At 25.5% G+C, this 18,383-nt stretch overlaps 3 protein-coding genes across 3 annotated transcripts; 1 reads left to right on the top strand and 2 right to left on the bottom strand.

The window, feature by feature from the left end:
- Positions 1–2,965: 2,965 nt before the first annotated feature.
- Bm17725 (Uncharacterized protein) lies at positions 2,966–3,459 on the bottom strand (the record flags this gene model as incomplete). Its single annotated transcript, XM_043081394.1, has 3 exons — positions 2,966–3,078; positions 3,256–3,330; positions 3,408–3,459. The coding sequence occupies 3 exons, from the start codon at positions 3,457–3,459 to the stop codon at positions 2,966–2,968; spliced, it is 240 nt and encodes a 79-aa protein (XP_042937328.1).
- A 5,836-nt stretch (positions 3,460–9,295) lies between these two features.
- Positions 9,296–9,492, bottom strand: Bm13345 (Uncharacterized protein; the record flags this gene model as incomplete). The annotated part of the gene is made up of 2 exons (XM_043081393.1): positions 9,296–9,384; positions 9,462–9,492. The coding sequence occupies 2 exons, from the start codon at positions 9,490–9,492 to the stop codon at positions 9,296–9,298; spliced, it is 120 nt and encodes a 39-aa protein (XP_042937327.1).
- A 3,999-nt stretch (positions 9,493–13,491) lies between these two features.
- Positions 13,492–17,111, top strand: Bm3912 (PH domain containing protein; the record flags this gene model as incomplete). Its single annotated transcript, XM_001893356.2, has 7 exons — positions 13,492–13,623; positions 14,000–14,084; positions 14,432–14,546; positions 14,657–14,775; positions 15,460–15,620; positions 16,313–16,543; positions 16,803–17,111. 7 exons carry the CDS (start codon positions 13,492–13,494, stop codon positions 17,109–17,111), a joined length of 1,152 nt encoding a protein of 383 aa, XP_001893391.2.
- Positions 17,112–18,383: the final 1,272 nt, after the last annotated feature.

Below are 18,383 nucleotides of genomic sequence, written 5' to 3'. Positions count from 1 at the left end.
TAAAAAAATATCTCTAGAAGAAGTGAAATTCAAAAGAATATTATCTTGCAAATAAAATAGAATGCGAGACAATTTCTACGAAAGTTTAGTTTTTTTTTTTTTTAAAAAAAAAGAGTTCTGCAAATTATCACATATGATTTAATTGAGTTGTTATTATTTCAAATAAACGGAAAGGCATTTTTCAGAGGTATTTCATTTTCTCAATTCTAAATTAACAATTCATATTATTTCAAATGAAATACTTTTTTTTTTCTTTCCATAATCATTTTATTTACTTATCCCAATTGATTTCAATTTTCACACCTTCAAATATTAAAAAATTGTAACATAATTAATATTTAATTTCTCGACGTTCTCATGCAGTTATGAGAAATTTAGCTCCGATCAATCAATTAATTAAATTGTTATAACTTTAAACATTTTAATTTAAATAAAATATAGCCAGTTCTAATCACTTTTCCAATACTTAAAATCATTTCAAAGCTATGCAATCAATTTTGCTCTTTATATTTTGAATTAATCAATCTTTTAATATTTGCTCATTTGATTTGAAAACTATTTCTTCTTTTCATTATTCCATCCAACAACACTTATCAATTTATCAGTGTTAGATAGATAATTTAAAAATGTTACACACAAAATTATTAAAATTTATTTCATATTATTACTTCACATTCTAAATGATTAACAACTTTAGTATTACTAACATAAATATCACTGATATTTAAAAATGTTTTATGAAGTGAAAAATGTTTCGTACGAAAAGCATCCAATTCTCATCCAAATCAATCAATCAATCAATCAGTTATTCTTCCGTTTCAAATTTCGTTTGCGTCACAATTTGCTAATGTTGCTGCAGTCATTGTGATAATTTTAATTTTTATCAATGAATAGAAATGATAATACAAATTTACTTCTTTGCTTAAAAAGACAGCTAACAGAAAAAAAAAAGTTTAAAGAAAATAACGTTTCCAACCCTATTTAATACCATAAAGTTTAAAATTACAAACTAAATTTTTCCTTTTCTCTTTTTTCTTTTAAGTAAGTAATTAATTAGTATTAGTATAACTACTAAATTAATTTATTATTATGCAAATATACAACCTTCTATTTGTGCTTCTGCAATTTAAATAGCCAATTAGATCGATAATTAGTCGCCAATTACCTTACAATTTGTCGAATTAACAATTTGTGATAAAGCCATACCTGAAATTGATTCCAATTCAATTTTATTGCACTTCTCATTGCAAAAATAACAATAATTGAAGTGAAGGAGATCAAAAACATACGACCAGCAGCAAAACCACATAATAAAAGGAAAATATATAGAAATCCCTTTGCCATATTTGAAATCAATAAGTGAAATTTTGTTGAATTCTGAAATTACATTTTATAATATCGATTAGTCTCTTTATTTGTTCAATTATATTCGTAAAAAAAAAAAAAAAAAATTAATTTTTGAAGATTTTCCTTGAACAGAATCTTAGGGTTTTAAAGGATTTAATTAACGAATTTCCGGATCGTTTGTACGAAAGCATTTGGTGTGGTCAGGAAAGGATCATAAGAAAAAGTGGCGCAAAGGATATTTGTAAACGGAATCTAACGAAAAAGTTTCCGGAAATGTTATAAAACATGGAAGGAAAAATGAAAATAATGAAATTTGTAAAATATCAAAAAGTTAAAAATCATTTCTTTTTATAGTTAACATTTTACAGTGAATCATTCATGTCTTTTGTCTTTAAATTTAATTATTTGATTGCATTCCTATAATGGAAAAGAAGAGAGCGAATAGAATTGAATGACCAGTTGAAAAAAAAAAAAAAGTATTATAAACGGAAACGGAAAAAAAAAAACGAGATTTCATTAAATGGGTGATTTGATTTTCCAGCGACAGTCATTTGTCAACAATTTTCTAATCAAATATTTTTTTAGTAAATATTTAGTTTTATAATCAATAAAAATTTTGGATAAAATTTTGGATAATCCAAAAATAGATAAATTAAGTGAAAATTTCAACAGCATCTTCTTTTTGTTAAAAGATTAAAATTGAAGTTGAAGCAAAATTTTGAAAAATTTCAAATTATTCTTTTTTTACTTATTTTTCTATAACTTTTTATTCTATATTGAAATTTATGCAAAACATTGGAATTTCTATTTTTTTTTTTTCTGATAGCGAAGGAATTTTTAAGGTCGTAAGTGATAGTCTTTGTAAAGAAAAAAGGTCATTTGATTCATAAGCGAAAGTTTTTTTTATCCAAGTACGATAGAGAATTTGGAAAATTGTGAGTAGTTTTTTTTTTTTTTTTTTTAACTAATAAATTTCAAAGAGAAATCTAAAAACTAGCAAATATGCACTAAACTGTAAATTCAATTTATAAATTGGTATTAAATTTCAAAAAAATACAGTTAAATTACACTGATGGTCAGCACCTTTTCATAATTTTTTGATTTAAAAATTTACTGACTTTCTTATTCAATTTAGAACAATCAAATGAATTATCATTTCACAACAGTTATTTTCATATTCACAGATTTTTTCCCATATAAAAATTTTTTATATGAAAATAAACTTGTAATTGACATATTGTAAATTCATAGTAAACGATAAGTTGCATAATTTATAAGTAAGTTATAGTTTACAGAATGCTAAAAAACGACATCAATTCTGACTTGAATTATTTCATTTTATAATGATATACTTTATTACAACTTTAAATTACTTCTAATTATTTTTTTTAAATTGAATTAATTGAATTAATCAATCTTTTAATGTTTGCTCATTTGATCTGAAAACTATTTCTTCTTTTCAATACTATATCCAGCAACACTTATCAAATTATCAGTGTTAGATGGACAATTTAAAAATGTTACACAAAAATTAAACATAATTATTAAAATTTATTATTATTTCACATTCAAAATGATTAACAATCCTTAGAATTGATAACATAAATATCACTGATATTTAAATATGTTTCATGAAATGAAGAGAGTTTCTCATGAAAAGCATCGAATTCTCTTCCAAAGTAGTTAGTCCTTCGTTGCACATTGCGCTTGCGCCACAATTTGTTAGTGTTGCTGCAATGTCATTGTGATAATAATTTTATCAAATTTTATCACAAATAAAGCTAATGGAAAGTTGGAAAAATATTTTTAACGCTATTTTACATTAACAATTTTATTTATTTTTTTGATTAAGTAATTAATTAAAATCAAGCTTTATTAATTAATCAACTTATCATTATATTAACATACATTCGTGTGTTTGTGCTTTGGCCATTTCAGTTGCAACTGAATCGGAAAATTTGCAGTCTACGTTAGAGGCTCTAACTGAAATTAATACCAAATCAATTTGTTTGATCTACAAAAATTGCAAAGGGTTGAAGTGAAGAACAAAAGAAACATACCGACACCAGCACCACACAATATAAGGAACATATATAGGAATCCGTTAGCCATATTTGAAATCAATAAGTGAAATTTTGTTGAATTCTGAAATTACATTTTACAACATCGATTAGTCGCTTCGTATTCAGTATTTGATCAATTATATTCGTAAAATAAAATAATTCCTAACGATTTTCCTTGAACAGAATCTTCGGGTTTTAAAGGATATATTTAACGAATTTCCGTTTGTACAGAAACATTTGGTCAGGAAAGGATCATAAGAAAAAGTGGAGCAAAAAGGATATTTCTGAACGGAATCTGGCGAAGAAGTTTCCGGAAATGTTATAAAACATGAAAGGAATATGGAAATAATGAAATTTGTAAAATATCAAACAGTTAAAAATCATTCCTTTTTATACTGAAATTTTATATTGAACTATTCATGCTTTTTTTTTTTATTTTAATTTAATTATTTGACTGCATTCCTATAATGGAATAACAGAAAGGCAATTAGGGTGGAAGGAAAAGTATTATAAACGGATACGGAAAAAAAAACGAGATTCATTAAGTGGGTGACTTGATTTTCGTGTGACAACTGTTTGTCAACAATCTTATAATGGAAAATTTTTGGTAATATTTAATTTTAAATTCAATGAAAATTAAATCCAGAAAAAAAAAATAAATATTTGAAATGTCAACAGTTTTCTTTTTTAAAGAAATTTTGATAATTTTCAAATGATTCTTTTCTTGCTTTTTGTACTACTAATGCTTATATAGAGTTTTATGCAATTTTTGAAATTATTGAATTTTTGATTTTGACAACGAAGGAATTTTTGAGGTCATAAGTCATTGAATATTACTATGGGACATCTGTGGAAAAAAAAATGGGTCATGAGTGAAAGTTTTTTTATTTAAGTACGAAAAGATTTTTCAATTCTGTCAAAAAAATTTTTAGAAAAGCATTGGACATTCAAATTCATTTTATAATTTTTCGTGGACATTTCAAAATGAGAAATCTGATATCTAACAAATATGAACTAAATCGTAAATGTAATTTATAAATTAATATTGAATTTCAAAAAAATACAGTTAAATTGAACTAATAGATAGAGCTTTCTCATAATTTTCTGATTTAAAATTCTACTGACTTTCTTATTCAATTTAGGACAATCAGATAAATTACCATTTCACAACAGTTATTATCATATTTATCAAACTTTTTCTTGTATAAAAATTTTTTATATGAAAACTAAACTTGTAATTAACATATTGTAAATTCATAGTAAACGATAAGTTACATAATTTATAAGTAAGTTATAGTTTACAGAATACTGAGAAAGCGATCTTTGATTTGAATTAATTCATTTTATAATGATAAGCTTTATTAAAACTTTAAATTATTTCTAATTACTATTTTTTTTTAAATTGAATTAATTTAAATTCTATTTACTAGTTTTCTAATTACTTTAAATTCTAATTACTATTTTTTTGAGTTGAATTAATCAATCTTTTAATATTTGCTCATTTGATCTGAAAACTATTTCTTCTTTTCAATACTATATCCAACAACACTTATCAAATTATCAGTGTTAGATGGACAATTTAAAAATGTTACACAAAAATTAAACATAATTATTAAAATTTATTATTATTTCACATTCAAAATGATTAACAATCCTTAGAATTGATAACATAAATATCACTGATATTTAAATATGTTTCATGAAATGAAGAGAGTTTCTCATGAAAAGCATCGAATTCTCTTCCAAAGTAGTTAGTCCTTCGTTGCACATTGCGCTTGCGCCACAATTTGTTAGTGTTGCTGCAATGTGATTGTGATAATAATTTTATCAAATTTTATCACAAATAAAGCTAAGAAATATTTTTAAAACTATTTTACATTAACAATTTTGTTTATTTTTTTGAGTAAGTAATTAATTAAAATCAAGCTTTATTAATTAATCAACTTATCATTATATTAACATACATTCGTGTGTTTGTGCTTTGGCCATTTCAGTTGCAACTAAATCGGAAATTGGTCGATCATTGTCCCACAAAAGGTCAAATTTGCCATCTATGTTGGAGCCTGCAGCTGAAATTAATTCCAACATACCGTTAGGAGCGCACAATATGAGGGAAATATATAGGAATCCCTTAGCCATATTTGAAATCAATAAGTGAAATTTTGTTGAATTCTGAAATTACATTTTACAACATCGATTAGTCGCTTCGTATTCAGTATTTGATCAATTATATTCGTAAAATAAAATAATTCCTAACGATTTTCCTTGGACAGAATTTTCGGGTTGTAAAGGATTTACTTAACGAATTTCCGCATCGTTTGTACGAAAGCATTTGGTGTGGTCAGGAAAGAATCATACGAAGTGGCGCAAAGTATATTGTAAACGGAATCTAACGAAGAAGTTTCCGAAAATGAAATTTGTAAAATATCAAAAAAATTATTCCTTTTTATAGTAAAATATTTATGTTTTTTGTTTTAGAATTAAATTAATTGATTGTATTCTTAAAATGGAAAAGAAGAAAAGCGAATAGAATAGGACTAGTTGAAAGAAAATAATAAAACAAAGAAAAAAAAAACGAGATTTTATTAAGTGGGTGATTTTATTTTCCTGTGAGAGCTATTTATCAGCAATCTTATAATGAATAATTTTTATTGAATAATTTTACATTCAATAATAATTAATCCCTGAAAAAAAATGATTATTTAAATTGTCAACAGTTTTGTTTTTTAACTAATTTAAATTTGAAATTAAAGCGAAATTTTGATAACTTTCAAGTGTTTCTTTTTTCGCTTCTTGTGTTACTAATATTTATTTTATATTGAGTTTTATGCAAATTATTGAATTTCATTTTTTTTTTTTTTTTTGATTTTGATAAAGAAGGAATTTTTGAGGTCATAAATGTCAATCGTTGAATTTTACTATGCGACATCTGTGAAAAACGAATAATCCGTCATGAGTGAAAGTCTTTTTATTTCAAGTACGAAAAGATTTTTCAATTCTATCAAAAAATTTTAGGTAAGCATTGGACATTCAAATTCATTTTGTATTTTTTCGTGGACATTTCAAAATGAGAAATCTGATATCTAACAAATATGCACTAAATCGTAAATTAAATTTATAAAATAATATTAAATTTCAAAAAAATACAGTTAAGTTACTCTGATGGTTGGCACCTTTTCATAACTTTTTGATTTTCTTATTCAATTTAGAACAATCAAATGAATTATCATTTCACAACAGTTATTTCATATTTATCAAATTTGTAATTGGCATATTGTAAATTTATTGTAAACGATAATTTGCATAATTTGTAAGCAATTATAGTTTACAGAATACTAAAGTACGCTTTATTAAAACTTTAAATAACTTCTAGTTACTATTTTTTTTCTTTTAAATTACTATTTCAAAACTATGCAATCGATTTTGCTCTTTATATTTTGAATTAATCAATCTTTTAATATTTGCTCATTTGATCTGAAAACTATTTCTTCTTTTCAATACTATATCCAGCAACACTTATCAAATTATCAGTGTTAGATGGACAATTTAAAAATGTTACACAAAAATTAAACATAATTATTAAAATTTATTATTATTTCACATTCAAAATGATTAACAATCCTTAGAATTGATAACATAAATATCACTGATATTTAAATATGTTTCATGAAATGAAGAGAGTTTCTCATGAAAAGCATCGAATTCTCTTCCAAAGTAGTTAGTCCTTCGTTGCACATTGCGCTTGCGCCACAATTTGTTAGTGTTGCTGCAATGTGATTGTGATAATAATTTTATCAAATTTTATCACAAATAAAGCTAAGAAATATTTTTAAAACTATTTTACATTAACAATTTTGTTTATTTTTTTGAGTAAGTAATTTATTAAAATCAAGCTTTATTAATTAATCAACTTATCATTATATTAACATACATTCGTGTGTTTGTGCTTTGGCCATTTCAGTTGCAACTAAATCGGAAATTGGTCGATCATTGTCCCACAAAAGGTCAAATTTGCCATCTATGTTGGAGCCTGCAGCTGAAATTAATTCCAACATACCGTTAGGAGCGCACAATATGAGGGAAATATATAGGAATCCCTTAGCCATATTTGAAATCAATAAGTGAAATTTTGTTGAATTCTGAAATTACATTTTACAACATCGATTAGTCGCTTCGTATTCAGTATTTGATCAATTATATTCGTAAAATAAAATAATTCCTAACGATTTTCCTTGGACAGAATTTTCGGGTTGTAAAGGATTTACTTAACGAATTTCCGCATCGTTTGTACGAAAGCATTTGGTGTGGTCAGGAAAGGATCATAAGAAGTGGCGCAAAGGATATTTGTAAACGGAATTTAACGAAGAAATTTCCGAAAATGAAATTTGTAAAATATCAAAAAAATTATTCCTTTTTATAGTAAAATATTTATGTTTTTTGTCTTAGAATTAAATTAATTGATTGTATTCTTAAAATGGAAAAGAAGAAAAGCGAATAGAATAGGACTAGTTGAAAGAAAATAATAAAACAAAGAAAAAAAAAACGAGATTTTATTAAGTGGGTGATTTTATTTTCCTGTGAGAGCTATTTATCAGCAATCTTATAATGAATAATTTTTATTGAATAATTTTACATTCAATAATAATTAATCCCTGAAAAAAAATGATTATTTAAATTGTCAACAGTTTTGTTTTTTAACTAGTTTAAATTTGAAATTAAAGCGAAATTTTGATAACTTTCAAGTGTTTCTTTTTTCGCTTCTTGTGTTACTAATATTTATTTTATATTGATTTTTATGCAAATTATTGAATTTCATTTTTTTTTTTTTTTTTGATTTTGATAAAGAAGGAATTTTTGAGGTCATAAATGTCAATCGTTGAATTTTACTATGCGACATCTGTGAAAAACGAATAATCCGTCATGAGTGAAAGTCTTTTTATTTCAAGTACGAAAAGATTTTTCAATTCTATCAAAAAATTTTAGGTAAGCATTGGACATTCAAATTCATTTTGTATTTTTTCGTGGACATTTCAAAATGAGAAATCTGATATCTAACAAATATGCACTAAATCGTAAATTAAATTTATAAAATAATATTAAATTTCAAAAAAATACAGTTAAGTTACTCTGATGGTTGGCACCTTTTCATAACTTTTTGATTTTCTTATTCAATTTAGAACAATCAAATGAATTATCATTTCACAACAGTTATTTCATATTTATCAAATTTGTAATTGGCATATTGTAAATTTATTGTAAACGATAATTTGCATAATTTGTAAGCAATTATAGTTTACAGAATACTAAAGTACGCTTTATTAAAACTTTAAATAACTTCTAGTTACTATTTTTTTTCTTTTAAATTACTATTTCAAAACTATGCAATCGATTTTGCTCTTTATATTTTGAATTAATCAATCTTTTAATATTTGCTCATTTGATCTGAAAACTATTTCTTCTTTTCAATACTATATCCAGCAACACTTATCAAATTATCAGTGTTAGATGGACAATTTAAAAATGTTACACAAAGATTAAATATAATTATTAAAATTTATTATTATTTCACATTCAAAATGATTAGCAATCCTTAGAATTGATAACATAAATATCACTGATATTTAAATATGTTTCATGAAATGAAGAGAGTTTCTCATGAAAAGCATCGAATTCTCTTTCAAAGTAGTTAGTCCTTCGTTGCACATTGCGCTTGCGCCACAATTTGTTAGTGTTGCTGCAATGTGATTGTGATAATAATTTTATCAAATTTTATCACAAATAAAGCTAAGAAATATTTTTAAAACTATTTTACATTAACAATTTTATTTATTTTTTTGAGTAAGTAATTAATTAAAATCAAGCTTTATTAATTAATCAACTTATCATTATATTAACATACATTCGTGTGTTTGTGCTTTGGCCATTTCAGTTGCAACTGAATCAGAAAATTTGCACTCTACGTTAGAGGCTCTAACTGAAATTAATACCAATTCAATTTGTTTGATCTACAAAAATTGCAAAGGGTTGAAGTGAAGAACAAAAGAAACATACCGACACCAGCACCACACAATATAAGGAACATATATAGGAATCCGTTAGCCATATTTGAAATCAATAAGTGAAATTCTGTTGAATTCTGAAATTACATTTTACAACATCGATTAGTCGCTTCGTATTCAGTATTTGATCAATTATATTCGTAAAAAAAAATAATTCCTAACGATTTTCCTTGAACAGAATCTTCGGGTTTTAAAGGATATATTTAACGAATTTCCGTTTGTACAGAAACATTTGGTCAGGAAAGGATCATAAGAAAAAGTGGAGCAAAAAGGATATTTCTGAACGGAATCTGGCGAAGAAGTTTCCGGAAATGTTATAAAACATGAAAGGAATATGGAAATAATGAAATTTGTAAAATATCAAACAGTTAAAAATCATTCCTTTTTATACTGAAATTTTATATTGAACTATTCATGCTTTTTTTTTTTTATTTTAATTTAATTATTTGACTGCATTCCTATAATGGAATAACAGAAAGGCAATTAGGGTGGAAGGAAAAGTATTATAAACGGATACGGAAAAAAAAAACGAGATTCATTAAGTGGGTGATTTGATTTTCGTGTGACAACTGTTTGTCAACAATCTTATAATGAATTGTTTTCAGTGAATATTTTAATTTTACAATTAGTAAAAAACACGTGCAATGAATATTGAAGAACTGAAATTGAGATATCTTTATTAAATTGTAAAAGAGATTTTGAAAAATTGAAAAATACGTTTTTATGTTAACAGATCTTAAATAATTTAATTACCATCTCATTTCATAATTTCTTTTTTTTTTTTTTTAAATAATTAATTCCAAGCTTTTCTTCATTCATGGTGAAATTTAAATTCTCAATATCATTTTTACATGAATTTTACTTTGCAATTAAACAACTGAAAATTTGTAAATCTTTATAAAATTTGTAGATTTTACAAATCAGTATTAGATTCCAAGAAAATATAATTGGGTTTATTAACCAGTAACTTTTTCTCCTAGCTTTTGACGTAGGTAATTGGAAAAAAAAAATGCTTGCATAAAAAATTTAGAAATAAAATCAAATTAGGATGAATAAAAGAAATTTCAAAAACACATAAATCAAAAATATATGAAATTATAATAGCGATTGCAGGTGTGCATTTTAAAGTAACAAATTTCTTCACAAATGTTTACATTCCATATGAAAATTCATCATACTTTTAATATTTGAGAATTGAAAAAATAAAGAAATTTCCTTTATTGTTTTCTGCGAAAAAAAAAAAAAAACTGAAAAATTGAAATAATTAGATGATATGACGAATGAGGCAATGATTTTTTGTTAAATTTGTAATTAAATTGATATGAGGCGTTATTGTCTCTCAAAGAATTGCGCATTTTTGTTTTGATTAATATTTAGCTGAAGATAATGTCTTTTTTTTCTTATTCCGTTATATCTCATTCAGTTGTAACAACAAAAAGCTATAGTGATATCTGATTTTGTTATCAGTTATTCATTTTTTAATTTTTTGTTTATTTATTTTGATTTAACTTTTTCAATCAGATGCAGAGACAATCCATTCAGGGAATTGTTCATTGATTGACATTGAATGGAAGGAAGATTTGAATAATTTTTTTTTTTTTTTTTTTTTTAAATGAGTAATTTAATTACTGATATCATTTCATTCTTAGATTTATTTTAAATGTTCAGCAATCAACAATACTTTGTGCTATTTAACAATTAATATTAGTTATGAAAGAATTTGCTCACAATTATTTGTACTTCGATTTCTAATAATTTCTGATAATCAATCAATTCATTATTTAGCGGATTTAATGCAAATCATTGCAGTTAATTATTGTAAAAATCTATCAATAATTAACTTATCTTCATGTAATTAATCTGTGCATGAAGAAATACAATGATAAATTATGATAGCATGCACTGTCATGAATTTGAATCAACTTTTTGGTCAGAAGAGTAATTGATTTCGATCAGTTAAGTTCACTTGAATTACTTTAAGTTTGTGGAAACTTGAACTGAACCTTTTGCTTCTTATTTGCAAGCGAGATCGACCCAAATATGATTATTCGATACATTAGGAGAATAATTGAAACAGCGAAGGAATAAGTGGTACTGTTGAGTAGGAGGAAGAGAAGACTGTGTCATTGATCGTTTCTTTGTTATTAATTGATTGGAGAAGATTTTTAAGGGTAGAAAGTGGGTTGGGCTTGCTTAGCAGATTGACATTTACAATGAAGACAAATGTACATTTACTATTTGAGGTTTAGATAAAAGAATGGGATACAACAAAGGAATAACGAATTGGTTTATAGCAATGAGTTAACATTATTCTAAACACTTAGTGTGTAATAAAAATTTTTCGGTTTTCCGATGTGCACTGTAGTGTCATGCATATGATAGCATGCACTGCAATATCATGCATATGATAGCATACACTGCAATATCATGCATATGATAGCATGCATTGCAATATCATGCATATGATAGCATGCACTGCAATATCATGCATATGATAGCATGCACTGCAATATCATGCATATGATAGCATGCACTGCAATATCATGCATATGATAGCATGCACTGCAATATCATGCATATGATAGCATGCACTGCAATATCATGCATATGCTCATCAGATCATTGATAATTTTATATAATATTCAAAAAAAAAAGTAAATAAACTTTAGCTATTGAATGTTGTAATATGATGACGTCATATGATGATAAATATTTGAAAGGATGAGTCATCGTCATTTATCAATGGATGACTAATTATTTCTGGAATTGTGATGAAATCATCCAAAATTAAAAGAAAATAAAAGAGAGAGAGAGAGAGAGTGGAGAAAGATTAGTGCAACATTTGTTTTCTACTTCTGTTCAACTCATATTTACAAAATAATCAGTCGTTTTATCGTTCGTTTGGCGGACGATTGCAAAATTTCTACCTCATTTTACTTTAAAAATTCATATTGTAAGTGTTATCATTATTATTATCATATTATCTTTTCAATTTATGTAAATTTCTTCATTTCGAGTTTATGCTTAGGTTTACGGCTACAGCTTAGCTTAGGCTTAATTAAGCTTAAGTTTCTCTTTCAAATATCTTTATCATATCCCATATCACTAATCTTTTTCATTTCATTAATAACTTAATTAATTGATGCACTGTTAATTATGCAATAAAGATCACAAACAATTTTAATTTTATTAATTGTAACATGAATATGAATTGTTGTTGAGACCTTGTCAGTGCAAATTCAGTTATTGATTATTAACTTATCATTTAATCAATCAATCAGTCAATCAGTCAATCGATCAATTAATCAATTAAATTTCCTCATCTTCTTATCACTAATGTTGCTGGATAGAATTTTAGGACATGTCTCTTCCTGTCCTCTCTCTTTCTCCTCTCTCCCCACCACTGTCCCCCTTTCTCTCTCTCTCTGTCCCTCTGTTTCTCTTCAGTCAGCGCAAAATGCTGGAAAATTTAAAAATCGATCGGATTCTCCAAGCAACCGGATATGGTGACAGAGTGAGTAGAAGAAGCATTAGAAATATTTGTTGAAAACATAACACAATTGATTGCAAAACTTTATTTTACACCTTTTTACTGCTATTAGCGCTTCTTTTCCGGAATACTTTGTTTGATCTGAAAAATTTCTAATTTTCATATCTGTTTGATATTTTTATTATTTTAAGAAATAATATGATTAAATTATAAGATTGTTTAATTGTATAAAATTAACGAAAAAACTTTTTCAATATATAATCTTATCTTTATCATTTCTATTATGTTTCATATTATCATTGTTATCATTAATTTATCATCTATGGTCGTTTCTTTCTTGAATGATTAAAACAATAATTTTAAAAACTATATTTGAATGATTAAAATTTCTGATCAAAAATTAATATTATAACGTTAGCATTTTTATCATTTCTTATCATTTATATTCATTTTATTATTTGTAATCATTCCTATTTGTTTTTTATCAAAAATAAAATTCGTTTTCTTTTTTTTTTTTTTTTTTTATTCAGAAATGGGCGATTTTCAACGTAAACTAAAAGAAGGCGAAATATTACGCTATAAATCAGGTTTTCTGGGCAAAAAATGGAAAGAATGTTGGGCTGTGTTATACAGTGATTCCGAATTGGTATGGTATGATAAAAAGGTTAGTGTTTACGGTAATATTTTCATTTTCATTTTTAATTAATCTTGAAATATAAATGTTTAACGTTCTTATGTGAATGAATTTTTTCTTTTTTATTTAAAAAAAAATAAGGATATCAATATTTAGATGAATGTTAATAATATAATTATTTTAGGTTCTGTAATCATTGATAATTTCATTGATAATGATGATAAATTTGTATTCCTTTTAGATAATTTATTTTCAACTTTTTCCGATTGCTTCAGTAAAAAAAGAAAAAAAAAAATGGAAGTTCTGAATGTATATGGGCATTTCATTCAATTCTGCATTTAAAATTCATTTCATAAGTTTAATTACTAATCTTCTGTCTTATCTCATATTTTGTTTCTAATTTCAGGGTGATTCAAAGCCCTCCGGTTCAGTTTTCCTGAAGGATGTTGTACCATACACTTGTGTCGGACCAATGTGTGATCGAATGCCAGGTTTTTTCCCTAAAATTTTCCCTTATTCAATCATATCAAATCATGCTATCCCATTTTAATTTAGCATAAATTAATAAATTAAAAAAAAAAAAAAAAAAAAAAAAAAACGAGTAGAAATAACTTATAAGTTGAATATTATACAAATAGAAGATTAAATAAGTTAAACGGAAAAATGAATTTATATTAATGTATTGATTAAGTATTTTAAGATTTAATAATTTATAGCAAAAATTTGAGCAAATTTTTGTATACTTTAATTTGCTTCAAAATTCATAAATATTTTAATGCAAATATTTGAGATAATTGAAATAATTTTAAAGTTTTTGATTAAATTTTTCAATTTATAGTACGTCGACCAGAATTACCACAACGATATTCGTTGTATCATTTAGTGGGTATTGGAATGGATGCACAAGCAAGCAAAGTTCATTGGCTTCTTTTCTCTTCCGATTCCGATTTAGAGTAATTTTTATTTATTTAAATTATAATATTAACTCATTTATTACATATATAATGTTTAAATCTTTTTTTCAATTTTTAATCTATAATTTTATATTTACTCTCAATTTCAGGTCATGGTTTACGGAAATTATGAAAACTTTACCGAAACCAAATCCACCGCCACCACCGCCAGCTAATAATGCTCAACAATTGCCAACAGCTGGACCTAATGTACCGCCACCCACTTATAGTATGTTTTTTTTTTTGTTTTGTTATTTTTTTTTTTTCTTAGAGTACTTTCTAGACGGATAATATCATCCTGAACAAAATGCTGAACAAACTTCAAAATATTTTTATAGTTTAATAAGAATTTAACTTAAATTTATATTTCTATTAACATCAATAGTCAAAATTAGTTGAAAATGATATCAAGTGAATCAAGATTAAATGATATCACTAAAACTAAATTAAATTAATAAGAAATTTCATTATTGCATTAGAATTATATGGAATTTCATCGATTTATCGCTTTAATTAGGTTAAAAAATAAATTGGAAAACATCACTTTATTATTATTATTATTATTTTATCATTTGAAATTGATATTTCAATCAATTTATAATAATACTATAAAAAAATTTTCCTGGGAAACGGGATCATATCGCCTGAAAACATTACAAAATGCGAAATACTGAATAAGTTCAAAATATTTTTATAATTTAATTAAGACTCAATTTTTTTTATCAATCCCGTTGTCGAAATTAGTTGAAAATGATATCATTTGATAAATTTAAAATATTGGAAATCCTAAATTCTTTCTTTCTAGAATTAATTTGTCTAATTTTAAATTAATTTTTTTTTCTTTTTCAACTAGTATTATAAAACTGTTAAGTTATAATCTTTACTGATATATATTATAACTCATTAAATTTAGATCCTCCTCCGGTATATCCCAGTAGTCCACCTCAAATGACCAATACGTATCCTAGTCAACCGGTTTATAATCCAGCAACAAATCCAGCAGCGCAACCTCCAATATATCCATCAACCGTTCCAAATTATGGTGGTGGTGCTGGTGGTACCACAGTTATTATTGTAAGTTAAATTATTGTATGAATCTGTATGCTTTTATTATTACACTTTTTTTAAGATTTAAAAGTTTTTTTCAGAAGTGAGAACTTTTTTTACTAATTGTGATGATTTTATTTTGATCAGAAGAATTAGATGATGATTTACTTTAAGGTTCTGGAACTTAAATTATTATCGTTTATTTTTTTTCAAATAATGAATCAACACAACATACAGTTGAACAATAGAAATCCAAGCCAAGGGGCTTGCTCCTCACCTACCGCGGGTCGACCCGGTATTGTACCTACCTCCGGGAATGGCACATTTACATTTACTCTTTTGGGATGAAAGTTGAATTACTGAATAAGACGCTAAGATAATTAATGTATGGTAATAGTCGAAATGAGATGAGAAAGGAACACTATACACAGTAACTCTGAGAGAGGGTTTTTAAAAATTTTTTTTTAAATTAAAAAATGTAGAAAGTGGGCTTTGCTTAGCGGATGTATATTTACATAAAGATAGATGTACACTTACATTTAGGCATCTGTACATTTACGATCTAAGGTTTAGATAGCGGATTCATTGGTTCATAAATGGGAAATAATAAATGAATAACGAATTAGTGAAGAGTAATGAATCATTAGAAATATTTTAAATATTTAATGTATAATAATTTTTTTTTTCGGTTTTCCGACAATCATTTGTCTCTTTTATAGGATAGAAATGGAGGTGGTTATGGACCACGATATGGTGGTGGTGGCGGTGGCGGTGGCGGTGGTGGTAGCAGTGGTCCTGGTCTTGGAACTGGCATGTTAATGGGTTCATTACTGGGCTTTGGCTTAGGAAGTATGTGGGGTGGTGGTTTACATTCTGGATTTGGTTTTGGTGGTCATTGCTATCCATCACATCTAGGAATGGGCAGTGGTTTTGGTGGAGGATATGTGCAGGTAAAAAATTAAAACATAATTCTGTTTTATTAATAAAAAAAAAAGGAAATGAAGAGCTATTTTTGCTTGAAATCAAAAAATTAAAAATAATACTTTTGTTTTTATCAAAGAAAAAAAATTATGACGAATTATATAAAGAAATATAAAAAAAAAAAAACGAAATTAATTTATTGAAATGTTTGTTAACAAAATTTCTAGCAGAAAAGAATTTAAAAAACTTGTGAGAAAAATGAACTGACTGTATGATGAAAATTTTTAGGATAACGATACATATATTACAAACAATTATTATGTCGGTGATTCCGGAAATAGAGATGCAATTGGTGAACATAATACGGAATCATCAACTGTTGTTGATACAACAAATTCAACAAATAATCAGGATACAATGCAAGATTATTACGGTGGTTATGATGTAAGCGGAGGCAATCGTGATAATTATGACGGTGATGGTGGCGGTTATGACATAGGAGATGATTATGATGATTCAGGTGGTTATGATATAGGTGGTGACGATTTTGGTGGCGGTGATTTTGATGGTGGTGATTTTGGTGGAGGAGATTGGTAAATCTTGCGAAAAAAAAAAAAAAAATTGAATTATATTATTTTTTTTTTTTTTCAATGATTTTTATTTTCATTACTTAATATCTTCTAAGCTGTCTAATGTATTTAATTAAATTGTACATTTAATTCTTTGTAAAATTAATTAATTTAACCCATTTCAGTCATTTTTGAATTTTGCTATCATTTCTTCGTTTTTTTTTTTTTTTTTTTTTTTTTTTGAAAGTATTCGAAATTGTTTGCTCATAGGTAATCATTTTACATTACCATTATTTTGTTTCTGTAATAGAAGAACTCGAAATATAATATTGTCATTTGTAAATGTGACAATGATTTTCGTTTTCGTTTTTTTTTTTTTTGTGTGTAAAATGATTGCTACTTTATAAGGACAATGAATATTTTGTTTGAAATTTAACAAAAAAAGAAAAAAAAAATGAACGGATAGAATGAAAAATGCAACATTGTTGTATATAAAATTTATTTTTAAAGAAATTAAAATTAATTTTTTTAAAAATTAAGACTAATTGCTGCAAAGCTAAAGTTCATTCCTTATATCAATTGATAAGATGACACTAAACTTTGTTGTTTTATTTTTTTTTTTTTTTTAATCCTTTAATCACTTCAAATTTTCTTAGATTAGTCTGTTGTTTCTTTCTTCTTTTGAAATTATTCAACTTCTTTCATTCAATTACTGCTAATTAATTGACTAATTATTAATTGATCTCGTCGTACAAATATTGGAGTATTTTTTTTCCTAAAATTTTAATAATTTAATTACGATTTTAGATAGGCTTTTTCCATTTTATTCCTGACATTTTGGTTAACAGTTAGATTAAATGAAATAAATCAATTGGTAATTTTTCCAGCAGATAATTTCTCACTCATTTTGGTATTTTTAATTATTTGATAAAAAATAATGCATCAGTAAGTAAATGATAAGAATTGTCTATGATAATTAAATAATTTCACTGGATATTTTTGCTTTCTGTGAATTGATAAAAAGAATTTGGTGAATACGAGGTTTTTCTGTTTTTTATTTTATTTTATTTTCAATGTTAGCTTCATTTTCTTTAATGCTTCATGAATTGTAAATTTCAGATTCCGAAGATATATTTAATAAGATAAGATGAAATGTTCCATTTAATACTTAAACAAATAAAATTTCTTTTATTAACAACCAGTTTCCAAAGCAAAAACATAACATTTTATCCACTGATGGATGATAAATTTCAAAACAACAAAGCGAATTTTACTTAATTTACTTACTTATTAGTTGTAT

Source organism: Brugia malayi (assembly GCF_000002995.4).
Source record: "Brugia malayi strain FR3 genome assembly, contig: Bm_v4_Chr4_scaffold_001, whole genome shotgun sequence".
In the NCBI taxonomy this organism is placed as follows: domain Eukaryota; kingdom Metazoa; phylum Nematoda; class Chromadorea; order Rhabditida; family Onchocercidae; genus Brugia; species Brugia malayi.
The sequence above is the reverse complement of the archived record's forward strand: the minus strand, read 5'-3'. Positions and strand labels throughout refer to the sequence as shown.